The 11,861-nt window shown below is 63.1% G+C and overlaps 2 protein-coding genes across 5 annotated transcripts; one reads left to right on the forward strand and one right to left on the reverse strand.

The window, feature by feature from the left end:
* Positions 1-4,379: 4,379 nt before the first annotated feature.
* On the reverse strand, positions 4,380-6,206 carry EIF4E1B (eukaryotic translation initiation factor 4E family member 1B). Of its 2 annotated transcripts, none has more exons than XM_027682600.1 (7): positions 5,855-6,206; positions 5,631-5,716; positions 5,433-5,528; positions 5,232-5,295; positions 4,931-5,044; positions 4,682-4,821; positions 4,380-4,563 (listed from the first exon to the last, which is right to left on the reverse strand). In XM_027682600.1, exons 1-7 carry the CDS (start codon positions 5,870-5,872, stop codon positions 4,449-4,451), a joined length of 633 nt encoding a protein of 210 aa, XP_027538401.1. In that variant the 5' UTR covers positions 5,873-6,206; the 3' UTR covers positions 4,380-4,448. The 2 variants fall into 2 exon arrangements, with proteins under 2 accessions (XP_027538401.1, XP_027538400.1); XM_027682599.1 differs by having other exon boundaries at positions 5,631-5,719.
* A 106-nt stretch (positions 6,207-6,312) lies between these two features.
* SNCB (synuclein beta) lies at positions 6,313-10,892 on the forward strand. 3 transcript variants are annotated; one of them, XM_027682601.1, is made up of 6 exons: positions 6,313-6,437; positions 7,031-7,158; positions 8,650-8,688; positions 9,039-9,157; positions 9,904-9,993; positions 10,143-10,892. In XM_027682601.1, the coding sequence occupies exons 1-6, from the start codon at positions 6,319-6,321 to the stop codon at positions 10,173-10,175; spliced, it is 528 nt and encodes a 175-aa protein (XP_027538402.1). In that variant the 5' UTR covers positions 6,313-6,318; the 3' UTR covers positions 10,176-10,892. The 3 variants fall into 3 exon arrangements, with proteins under 3 accessions (XP_027538402.1, XP_027538405.1, XP_027538404.1); XM_027682604.1 differs by lacking the exon at positions 6,313-6,437 and adding an exon at positions 6,475-6,587; XM_027682603.1 differs by lacking the exon at positions 6,313-6,437 and adding an exon at positions 6,757-6,902.
* Positions 10,893-11,861: the final 969 nt, after the last annotated feature.

Raw genomic sequence — 11,861 nt, forward strand, 5'->3', positions numbered from 1 at the left:
CCCCTGCAAATCAGGAGAGTGGCTGGTCCCTGTGTCACACTGGGGAGGTGGTGCGTTAATGGATCTGTGTTGAGGGAGGAGCAGGGTGGTCCCTTGGAGCTGGTGGCATCTGCCTGGGGAGCCGAGGGGGGGGCTGCGGGCAGGGGCTGCACGGAGAGCACAGGCACAGCAACTGGGGCAGGAAAAGGCCCCGTAGGCATGTGCCAGCCAGCTGGGGGGCACCCAGACCATGATGTAGGTCCAGCAGAACACACCCATAGGGGTGATGGCACTGCCTGCCACCTGCACAGCCCCGTGCTGCAGCTATGCCTGCAGGTCTGTGTCCACACAGCTCCCACTGCTGTCCCCATCCCCATCCCTGTCCCCATCCCACCCACTCGCTCCCCCCGCCTGCCTCTGCCAAGCGAGAAGTGCCAGCCCGTCCCTGCGGGGAAGGAGAGTGCTCAGTCGTGTTGTAGAGCTGGTATCCACCCAGATGAGAAGTGACAGCAAAGGACCCTTCTCAGGTACAGGCTCCCTGAGGCGCAGGGCAGGAGATACTGTCCCTGTCTTCCCTTCCTCTGCTGTTGGCACTGGGAACGACCCTGCAGGCACTTAACCCCTTCCCCACCGTGCAAACCCAGCTGTGCAAAGAACCTGTGCAAAGCTATTGCTGTATAGCAGCAGCCCAGTCTGGGCAGGCAGCACCAGCACTGCCATGCCTGCCTGCCCCACACTGCAGGGACAGCAGGCAGGGAACAGGATGGAGCAGGCAGAACCCAAGTCTGGGAGCAAGACCCACACGTGCAGCCCCTCTGCTGTGCCCCACTGCATCCTGCCAGGCACAGCAGCCCATGTGTGGAGGGGTCCACAAGCCCCTCACCTCCCCCATCTCCCACACTGACTGCTATCTCTCCCGGGAGGTTGTCATGGGAACAGTGCGCTGTAGGTACCCCTCACCCTGGGTGCCTCTCCTTGCATGCCATGGTGATTCTGGATGGAAGGCCAGCACAGTCTGTATCCTTTCCAGGGTCTGGGGGGGTGGGCAGGGAGGGCATGAGAGGCTCCAACTCAGGAATGCTCATAGGATGCTGGTGGTACCCATGGACAGGGGTCTCCGCGTGCACACATCCCTCCTGCAAGGCCCAGAGCATCCCTGTGACCCCCCCTGGTTGGGTGACAGGCTCAGGCTCTGCAGGAACAGTGTGACACAGCCCCAGTGCCGGCAGCCGCACTGCCTGCCCACTCCCACGGTGAGCCAGCGCTCCCTGTTCTTCCCTGGCCCACACACCCTGCACGGAGCCAGCAGCTCCTTCCCCAGTTATCTGGGGGATTTTAACCCTGCAGCACCCACTGGTTGTAACAGAATGGGTGCCTGCACCCATCCTGGCACCAGAGGCATGCTGGGGGCAGGAGGTAGGATCTGTCTTTGCTGACAGAGCCAGTGGCTCAGGGAGAAGCCGGACTGGCAGTGCCTGGCCGTGGCTGCATGCCAGCTGCTGGCAAAGTGGCCCTGTAGAGGCACCCAGCACCACCAACCCACTCCACCTGCCTAGAGAGGGGGACGTGGATCTCCATCCCTGCACCAGCCCAGAGTTGCGCTTCTCTCCCCACTCCTGCTGTGCCCCACAGCAACTGCAGCCCCACATCCCCCATCCCTGTTGTTTCATATGAGTCCCACACTCTGCACCACTCTCCCCACCGGATCCCACAGCACTCCTGCCCACCCCCCACCCCTGTCCTTGCAGGCCCCTCTGTCGCCAGTGCACACCCCCCTCCACCTGCAGCCCTGCCGCATGTCTGCTGCCATCTGCCTCTCCCTTTTGATTAGTATTAATTTTTAATTATTATTATTGACAGGGCTGCCAGCTTGGCTGCCAGCTGGGACAGCTACCCGGCATGAGACAGGCCGGGGGCAGCCCTGGCACTGGTGTGCTCACTGGGTGGCTCCTGGCAACAACTGTGCCCACCCAGGGGGGGTCCCCGAGTGCCCCCCGATACCTTCTGGCCCTCAGAGAGGGATCATGGAGTGCAGGACTCAAGGATGAAAGTCATTGTGTCCCCAGAGGGTGGGCTCTGAGTGGGCACTGCCAGCCTCCCAGCCTGGTTGGGCTGTGGGGATGCTAGGAGCCCATAAAGCCACGGAGATAAATGGCTCCTATTATTTTTTCCAATCAAATGAAATCCCATCGTGGCTGCACGAGAATGGTGATGAACTATGGCACTACAGCAGCTTCTGCTCCCTGCCCCAGTTAACCTTGACCTTCCTGGGTGACAGGGTGCAGGGTGCCCCATGAGAACAACGCCCTTGCTGCCCCCAGCATTGGGGTAAGGGGACAAAGACAGCAGGGGGCTCAGCCCCAGAGGCAGGTGGGGGGCTATGGGAGGGCTAGGTGGGGCAGTGCAGTGGCTTAAAAGGACAGAGGGACAGGCAGCCCTGTGTGTCATACACTTCATACTGTCACTGCTGGGGAGGAGCATTAATGGTGTGTTTTAAGGGGGTCTCTGCACCCTCTCCTCCACCTTCAGCCTTGTTACCCCACATGTGGCTCTGCCTGCCTCTCCTCCGGGGACCTGGGGTAGCTCTGTCACCCCACTGCAGTCAGGGTGAACCCTACCGCCGGCCAGGCAGGGACCCCACCGCAGGCAGGGCAGGCTGCCAGCCCTGCCGTGCCGGAGCTGGCCAAGGCCGGGCGAGCGGCACCATCGCGTGGCGAGGGACCGGCGGTACAGGCGGTACAGGCAGCGCAGGCAGCACCCGGGCTGCCGGCACACACCACCCATGCGGGACCTCCGGACAGGGCAGGCAGAGCCGACCCTCGCTCCCTCGCCTGCAGGCACCCCAAGTTGGGGGTGTTGCCTTTCTCCCCACACTGTCCCCCCACCCTGGTCCTGATGCCTGCAACACCTCCAGCCCAGTTGTCCTACGGGGAAGGGCAGTGGGGTCCTGCCCCCTCTACACCTGCAGAGAGAAGTGACCGAACGACAGCATGTGATGCAAGGACACAGGGATATGGCCTGGCACGCTGCCGGACAGGGATAAGCTTCTGTCTTCGCCCTCTTAGCGGCATCTTCCGCCTGGCACAATGGCAATGTGGGGTGGTGGAGGGCAGGCAGAGCCCTGGCACAGCTTCCCCGGGGGAAGGTGCCCTGGAGTCCCTGCTGCTGTCCCCTGGAGAAGGGCAGCTGAGTCCTGGGGACACGGCTCTATGCAGTCACAGCAGCAACCCAGGGCAGCGCAGGGCTCAGCAAGCTCAACCCCACGGGCTGCACTGCAGGCAGCCGAGACCCCAGGGGTCACAGCTGCACCAGCTGCCTGCCAAGCTGTGACCAGACAGGTCTCAAGCAACTCCACGAGCACAGATGTGGTCGATACTTCGTCCTTCTGAGGGACCAGCTCCTGCAGAGCCCGGCTTCAGACAGAGCAGTGCTGACACAGCACCATGGGCGATGAGTGACCCTGACTCTGGGCTCATGGGGAGACGCAGATGGGCTGGACGTGCTGCCCTGGATAAAGTGTAACCCTAGGCTGACATGGAGGGCTGCTGGAGGGGATGGAAGATGCTCCTCCTGCATCAGAGCTGCAGTGAGGGCAGAGCTGCAGGCAGCACTGTCAGGAGGTGAGCAGACAGCTCCACCTCGAGAACCTGACTAGGCAGAGAAGGAGGACAGATCCAACAATCAAACACACAAATAAAAGATTAAAGGACAGAGTGCAGGCTGGGCTGAATCTGGAAGGGAATACAGTGGCCCCTCTGCAGCCAGGGTCCAGGACAACCAGGAGAGACAGCAGAAAGGAGGAGGCAGCAAAGTCAGGGCTCAACACGCTGAGGCTGTGAACATGTAGGTCTGGCACCAGTAAAGCCTTAGGAAGGAAACAACTTCATGCCACCTGTGCTGCAGGTGTCTGTGGGAGGTGATGCAGCGTGGGGACAATGCTGTACTGCAGACCCAGCACCCACCCTGCAGGGATACTGACAGCCCTCAGCTGGGGAGATCATCTTCCTGGGAAGGCAGAACCATGTCTCACTGATGTGCAGGGCTCAGGAGAGATGGGAACCAGCTCACCAGGCTGAGCTAAGCTCCAGTACTCTCTCCCATGCCCAGGCTTACAGGGCAGTGAGCTGTGCCTGTGCCTCAGCCAGGGGAAGACAGAACCCAGCATCATCCTGGGGTCTATCCAGGGTCCCCCAGAGCAGAGAAACACTCCCACAGCCCCAGGGAGAGGGGCACTGGTCCCAGGCACTAGAGGAGGCAAGGGAACATGCCCCATGCCACAGTGATGTGCTCCCAGCCCTGCTCACCCAGAAAGGGGGTGGGGGCCCAACACATCATCCCCTTCCCCATCCCCAAACAAGAGCCACCCCAAATTTCCAGAGCCCTAGAGACACAGACCATACTCAGATGCAGTCATTCATTCTGAGACAATACACAGGGACACCACAAGCAGCTCCCTGCTACCCCCACAATCACAGCACAAACTTGGTGTTGGGGAGGGAGCTGCTCTTGGTGGCCGTGTCTGCGTGGGCCTGGTACCCGATGGTCACCTTCTGTGACAGGCCCAGGTGCTCCTTGTAGACACGCCTGCCGGAAGGAAGGGGCTGCATGAACAGGGCAGCACTTCTGCCACTGGCTCCCTGCCCAGAAACCCCATTCCCCCCACAAAACTAGCCCTGTACAACCTCCCTTGACACTGCATTACCCAATGTGGGTGACCCCTTCCTGGTTTTCCGCTTCCCGGGTCCAGATGGCAATCTTGTCCCCCTTGGTGCGGATGTTGATGACAGCCCCGCACACCTCGTCGCTGTACTCATCAAACATCTCCCCAATGAGGCACAGCAGCTGCCAGGAAGAAAGGAGCCCAGGACAGTCCCTGCTGGGGCTCAGCCCTGGGGCAGGGGGAGAGCCACAGCCAGAACCCCCAGGCCAGCCCGAGCAGGGCTTCACTCACCGTATCCAGCCAGAAACGGTCCAGCTCGGTGTGCCGCTGCTGCTTGGACAGGGTGACGAGCCAGCGCCCACCACGCTTGTTCTGGCTGTCCTCCCACATGGGCTCGATCCCGTCCTAGGGACGGGCAAGGGGATGGTCAGGGGCACCAAGCACTGGGCCAAAGCTGGCTCTGGGAGCTGTGAACATCCAGCTGGATTTCTCCTCCCACCTTACAGCCAGGGCATCCTGTCAGCCCCACCAGCACTCAGTATGCCCCTATAATGCTGGGCACGGTGGGGACTGTGAGCATGGGATATCATACCTTGAAGAGGGAATAGTCACAGCCAGATGAGAGCTTGCTGGCAGGCTGAATGTGGCTGTACAACCTGTACCAGGTGGAGACACAGAAGCAGATGAGAAGAGGTGCCTCGAGGACCTCCAGCACCCTCCTCTGGCCCAGACCTCCCCACCAGAACATCTCCAGAAGAGGCACACTGGGTGTGTCCATCTGCAGGACACTCACGCCCAGAAGTCCTCCACAGTGCTGAATTTGGTGACGAGGCGCAGGTTTGCCTGCCACATCTTGCTCTTGTCATTCTTGAAAAACCACAGTGCCCATCTGGGGAGGGAGAGAGTGTTCAGCCATGCTGGAAACCCCCTCCAGCCCCAGCACACCCCTCCCAGTGCTGGGAGAGGCTGCCCATGGCTGGGCCCCCCATACCTGTTCTGCAGGGGGTGCTTGACCAGGACCTCTTCTGGGAGCAGCTCTTGCTGCCGAGCCCTGCGCCGGCGCCGCTTCTCCTGCCTCTGCTGGGGAAGGAGGAACAGCCCTGAGGAGCCCCATGGTCACCCCAGCAGGCAGCCTGCAGCCTCTCAGCCATGCTCACACTGGGAGCCCCAAGGGATAGCAGGGCTGCCTCCCCAGCTCACAGGGTGAGCACCCACCTGCTCCCCTGTAGCCATCCTGCCCAGCACATGCTCCCCTGGGCTGCCCCTGGCTCTTAAATGCCCACAGGCGGGCAGGATGAGGAGCCGTCACAGCTGCAGCTGGTGGGGCAGGAGGGTGGTGTCCTGGGAGGGGGTGTCAGGCCTGCCCCTCCTGGAGAGCAGGGAGCTGGGGGATTCCCTTCTAGGGCAGGGAGCTGGGGGAGGAGAGCAGGCGCTCAGAGTGGGATGGGATCAGGATGGGGAAGTAGAATGGGGTAAGGTGAAGATCATGTGTGGGGGGGATCAAGGTGGTGTGGTATGGGTAGGGCAGGATGGTACACAAAGAGGGTGGGGTAGCATCAGATTGGAGGATAGGGATGGGATCAGGTTAGGATCAGATGGAACAACATGCAATAGGAATGGGATGGAGAGGGTGTGGGATGTGATGGGTAGGAAATGGGATCAGAATTGGATCAGGTAGGATGGGAAAAGAGTGGGATGAGACAGGAAGAGGACATGATGAGAAGGGAATCGGGGACAGAAATGGCACAGGGACAGGGTGGAATGTGTTGAGAGTTGGACAGGGACAAGGATGGAATGAGTTAAGGATGGGATGGGATAAGTACAGCTTGTAGACAGGAGGCGATGGGATCAGGGTCGGGAGGAGACGGGACAGGGAGAGGGTGGGATAGGATGCAATGGGGATCCGAACAGAATAGCATGGGGACAGCGTGGGGTGAGATAACGACGGGTGAGGATGGGGAGAAGGACGTTCCCGGGGTGCTGAGCAGTGCGAGGAGGGAGCCCGCGGGCTGGGGCGGCGAAGGGCCGGGGGCGCCGCTGCCGTGCGGGGCGGTGCGGGGCGGTGCGGGGGCGGCGGGGCACGGCACGGCTCGGCACGGCCGAGCACGGCTCAGGCTGGCTCAGCCCGGCGCGGCGCGGTCCCCCCCGCGCATCACGGCGCAGCGCGGCGCAGCGCGGCCCCGGCACAGCCGCACTGAGCCCGCCCCGCCGCAGCCCGGCCCGGCCCGGCCCGGCCCGCCCGTCCTCGCCGACAGCGAGCCAGGTTCGGGCGGGCGGCGGGGCCGGGGGCGCGGGACCAGGATGCGCGGGGATGGGATGCGCGGGGAAGGGATGCGCGGGACCGGGATGCGCGGGGCGGGCGGGGTGAAGCCGTGCGGCCTCTCCCCGCAGAGCCGCCATGGAGGTGTTTATGAAGGGCTTGTCCAAGGCCAAGGAGGGGGTGGTCGCCGCCGCCGAGAAGACCAAGCAAGGGGTGGCCGAGGCGGCCGAGAAGACCAAGGAAGGGGTCCTCTATGTCGGTAAGGACCGGCTTGCTCTGCCAGCCCTCTGCCAGCCCCCTGCCAGCCCCCTGCCTGCCCCCTGCCAGCCCCCTGCCAGCCCCTGCCTGCCCCCCGGCTAATCCCTGCCCGTTCCTGCCTGCACCTGCCGGCCCCCTCTGCCTGCCCTTGCCTGCTCCTGCGTTTGCCCTTGCGTCCTCCTGCCCATCCCCCTGCCGTCCCCCTTCCGCTTCCACCTGCCCCCGGCCCCTCTCCCGCCTTTCCCTGCCCCTTCCCCGTCACGACCACCCTGAGGCAGGGTGCCCCGGGGCAGAGAGACGGAGCCCGCAGTGCCCCCCAGCCCACCGGGAATCTGCAGGCGGGAGGGTGGGCTCTGCGGGCAAGAGCAGAGCCGGGGCTGGTCCCCAGGCTGAGGGGATGGGACCCCCGGGGACTGGACCCTCTGCGGTCCCCGGCAGTCTGAGCCCCAGGGTCCCTCGGTTCCGTGCCGAGGATGCTCTAGGGCAGGAGTGCGGAGGGACTGTGATGGAGGTGGTGACCCCCGTGCTGGGAAGTGCCCGGCTTGGGGCAGCAGGGCTGGGACCACGTTTTTCCCCCTTGGAGAGATAATGCCCTGGAATGCATCCCACGCCAGGAGATGCTCCCCTGCTCCCAGTTGGTGACTAAGGAGTCCCTCTGTGCTGCCAATTGGGGTCTGGGTCTATTTGGTGCCAAGTCCTAGAAGACATGGCTGGCAGAAGCAGGTTCTGGGCAGGCTGTGTGCCTGGCTGTGGTGTTGGAATGCTGGGGGCAGGAGCTGAGGCCGCCCCGAACTGGAGCAGGAGGCGGGAGGGCGCAGGGCTGAGGCTCTGTCCTGCTCCAGAGGGCATTAGCTCTGTGGGAATGCTGAGGCCTCAGAACTGTTCCCTTGGGCAGTGGTGGATGCCTGCTCTGGACCCACACTCTGCCCAGGGTGTGTGTGCTGGATAGGGATCCAGCAGTCTAAGGAGTGCCTGGAGGCTCCATCCTGCAGGAGCTGCCCAGTCCCTGCCTTTCCTTCCAACCTAGACACCCTACCCCCATTCCTGAATGGTATCACTGCCTGAAGGAGCCTGGCAGGATTGTCATGGCCAGCAGCAGCACCCAACCCTGAGCACTCTAGTTGTGGGGCTTCCCGTGCTGTGTTGGCACCAGCTCTGGGTTTGGATCCTGGCTCCCGTGGGAGGCTTTACTCAGCAGCACGATTGGCATTCAGCCTGCCTGGCTGGGCCCTGACAGGGTGCTGGGCCCTGGGGCCTCTGCCCTGCCAGGCATGGGGCAGTGGCCCCAGTCCTGAGGGTCCTGCAGGGACCGGAGGAGCCTTGCAGGGAGCCAGGCGGGTCCTCAGCCCCCAGGCTGCCCTGGCGTGGCTAGGCTGGGGTGTGGGTGGGATGCTGCCCTGGCTCAGAGCCCTGCAAGGGTCCTGGGCACAGCATGTGGCAGAGCCTGGCCACTGGCCTCTCTAACCTGATCTCTGTCTCTTTCTACCCTCAGGAAGTAAAACCCAAGGTGTGGTGCAAGGCGTAACCTCAGGTATGGTCTGCTCTGTCTCCCCGCTGCTGTACCCCTCTGGCCCTGAGAGCGTGGCCACACTAACGAGATCAGAGGCTAATTGAGGGGCTGATGTCACTCTGCCAAAGCCTCTTATATAATGGGGCCTGCAACCGAGGATTTGCAGCGGTGAATCACACTCCCTGCCCAGCTGCAGAGCACTGTCCTGGCCCCCTCCCCTCCCCAGCGCCCCGGCAGGGAAGTGAGAAGAGCCTGATCCTGCCCAGCGACTCCCCAGCAGCTCCCCCTGGGTGGTGCAGGGCATGAAGTCACAGCTGGGCTCCCCTCCCTGGCATGGGGGGGGCACTGATGGGCAGCCCCGGCTCTTGCAGTGGCTGAGAAAGCAAAGGAGCAGGCGTCCCAGCTGGGCGAAGCGGCGTTCTCAGGCGCGGGCAACATCGCAGCGGCCACTGGGCTGGTGAAGAAAGAGGAATTCCCTGCGGATCTGAAGGTGAGACCCCCTTGGGTGCTGCGGGGAGGCTGGCACGTGCCCGGGTCTGGCGGGGAGCCCCTTGGCTGCTCCCCACTCCTGGGGGAGGGACCCTGAGGGTGCCCAGGTGCTCTGCCTGTGCCCAGGGCAGGCGGGCATCGCGGCCCTGAGCGTGCGGGCCGCGTGTGCGGCCGCGTGCGTGGGGCGTGCGGACGTGTGTGCGCGTGGGCCCCGCCATGGCGGCCGGCGGCGCGGGCCTGCGGCGCATCGCTCCGGCGGCTGCGAGGTGACCTGACAGCTGCGGGAGGGGCAGCGGGTTCCAGCTCGCCCGCCCCATGAGCTGTTGGCTTCCAGCTTAGCCCAAAATAGCATCAGCTGAAGAAATGAGGCCACCGCCGCCACCGTCGCTGCGCGGCGGGATCGGCTGCCCCCCTTTCCCTCCTGCCAGGCCCGGGGAGGGGTTACCCAGCACCGCCCTCCCCTGACAGGGATGCAGGATGCTCCCGCAGCACTGCCAGTCCCTGAAGCTCGACAGGGCCTGCCCGGGGCTGGGAGAAGCGCAGGGATGTGCACACAGCCCCTGGTCCCACGGACCTGTACATGTCACCTCCCAGCTAAGCAGACTGCTGTGTGTTCAGGGTGCCACTGGTTGCCTCTATGTGGAGCCCCCTGTATGCTGCTTGCATTGCTGGTTCGGCAGGGGCAGGGTGGGTGGGCGCCACACGGGGGGCTGTGTGTGTGGGACTGACCCCCTGGCTCACTCCCAGGCAGAGGAGGTGGCCCAGGAGGCTGTGGAGGAGCCGCTGGTCGAGCCGCTGCTGGAGCCAGAGGGGGAGAACTACGAGGAGCCCCCGCAGGTGAGGGGATAGGGTGGCAGGGTGGGCACAGGGCACTGTGGATGGCACAGTGTGACAGTGTTCACAAAGATGGCATGGGGCTGGGGGAAAGAGGGACTCTGTGCCCCACCTGAGCTCTCTCACTAACTCTTTCTTTACCCATCCCACAGGAGGAATACCAGGAATACGAGCCAGAGGCATAATGGACCCCCATCCTTGCCTCTTCCACCAGCAGCACAACGAACCGCCGGTAGCCCCCTGCTCCTCCCCAGCCGGCCCCGGCCGGTGCCTGTGTGCCGGGGAGGAGCAGGGGTGCCCCTGCCCCGTTCGCTCACGAGTTCTTCCTCCAGTTCCGTTCCAAGGGACCGTGTCCGTGTCTCCGTAACATGTCTAGCAGTGAGAAAAACCCGCTGTGTCCAAGCCCCCGAGCCCCGGCGCGTGCCCGAGCCGTGGGTGCTGCCCGCAGGGGCTGGTGTGTGTGCGTGTGCGCGTGCGTGTGTCCATGAAGCCCGGGTTTATGGCTCTGTATCCCTCCCAGCACCATAAACCCCGGCTGCGTCCCGGTGTGTCTGTGTCTGTACAAAGCATGTTTACCTGCTCGCGGGCTGCTGTACATTTCGCTTGCACGCGTGTCCCTGTGGTACTGCTCTGGTCATCGTGGAACTATTTTTTTTTATATATATATCTCTATCTATGGGTGGACGGGTCTTTTGCCTTTGTGAACCCTTGGCACCCAAGCCCGCTCCCCAGCCTGCTGGGTGGTGATGGTGCCTGCGCCCCCCCTCCCGAGGTCCCATAGTGCCGAAGCTGTGTTGTGACGTGGCATGGATATTCCCCCGTCGCTGGATGTGCAATACGAGGGCAGCTGCCAGTGACACAGCTGCCCCCGTGTCCATGAATAAAGCCAACTCTTGTCTGTAGCCCCCTGGTCCTGGTTGTGGGGTCCCTGGGGAGGGGAGTGGCCCTGTACTTTGGTGGTGGTTTTGGGAAGAGGAATGGGGCTGGCAGTGGGGGAGTGGGCTTAGGTGAGTCTTCACAAGGACAGGGTGCCTTTCTGTCCTCTGTCAGCAGCAGGTCACTGTGCCCTGGGCCTCCAGCCAGGCTCTGGCTGAGACTTGGGGTGCAGGCAGAGTCACTATGCCAGCTGCCTGTCTGCAGGGCTTTGCATCTCCAGGTGAATGCAGGGGGCCCTGTGGGGCTGAGGACCACAAGCCAGGATGAGGCTAGACACAGCCCTGGACTCCAGCACTGGTTTCCCCCTTCCTACCCTCAAGAGGTCGGGGATGTGGCTGGTACCCACGGGCTCACTCAGCTGCACTGTGACCACCTGAAGGGCAGGCGGGTGTAACACGCTGCTAAGGGATGTCCACCATGGCAGGGGGTCCTGTACCCACCCCAGAGCACAGTCCTTGGGCCTTCAGCTCTCCTGGGGCAGGACCACCAACCCAGCCTAGTTCCCCAGCCAGCCTCCAGCCTCTTGACCACAGCACAGGCTGGGGTGAGGGGCTGGGCTGAATCTCCCTGACATGAATATCAGATTAGATCCCCTACCCGTGCTGGCTCACCAGCTTTGCCAGCAAGGAGCGAAGCTGCAGCAGTCAGCACGGACACACAACAGGTTTGCTGATGCCTGCAAATCCCCACCCTGGCTCTGCTCCCCGTGCCTGTGCTGGTTGCAGCAATGCTTATAGCACCCACCGTGTGTTATTAGAAGGACTGAGAGAGCTCTTTGGGGTCTGTCTGTTCCCTGGGCTTCCCCATCCCCTGGAACTAATTGCATTTTTTTTCTTCCCTTGTCAAATTCTGCCATCCATAAGCAAGCAGACCTAAACCGGCATCAGCATGGCTTCCCTCAGTGCCAGAGAGGCTGTAAAGGGGCTGGGGCAGAG

The sequence above is a fragment of the Neopelma chrysocephalum genome, unplaced genomic scaffold (assembly GCF_003984885.1).
Source record: "Neopelma chrysocephalum unplaced genomic scaffold, ASM398488v2 Primary Assembly neopelma1_63, whole genome shotgun sequence".
In the NCBI taxonomy this organism is placed as follows: Eukaryota; Metazoa; Chordata; class Aves; order Passeriformes; family Pipridae; genus Neopelma; species Neopelma chrysocephalum.

What these genes read in the sequence shown, in the direction of transcription:
- EIF4E1B (XM_027682599.1), bottom strand. An exon ending in ACTGTGGAGGACTTCTGGGC is followed by an intron (nt 5,296 to 5,432) that starts GTGAGTGTCCTG and finishes CACCTGGTACAG; the next exon opens with GTTGTACAGCCACATTCAGC. An exon ending in GAAGGGGTCACCCACATTGG is followed by an intron (nt 4,564 to 4,681) that starts GTAATGCAGTGT and finishes TCCTTCCGGCAG; the next exon opens with GCGTGTCTACAAGGAGCACC.
- SNCB (XM_027682601.1), top strand. Translation starts at nt 6,319, where the DNA reads ATGGGAAAAGAGTGGGATGAGACAGGAAGAGGACATGATGAGAAGGGA. An exon ending in CAGGGACAAGGATGGAATGA is followed by an intron (nt 6,438 to 7,030) that starts GTTAAGGATGGG and finishes CTCTCCCCGCAG; the next exon opens with AGCCGCCATGGAGGTGTTTA. An exon ending in ACTACGAGGAGCCCCCGCAG is followed by an intron (nt 9,994 to 10,142) that starts GTGAGGGGATAG and finishes CCCATCCCACAG; the next exon opens with GAGGAATACCAGGAATACGA.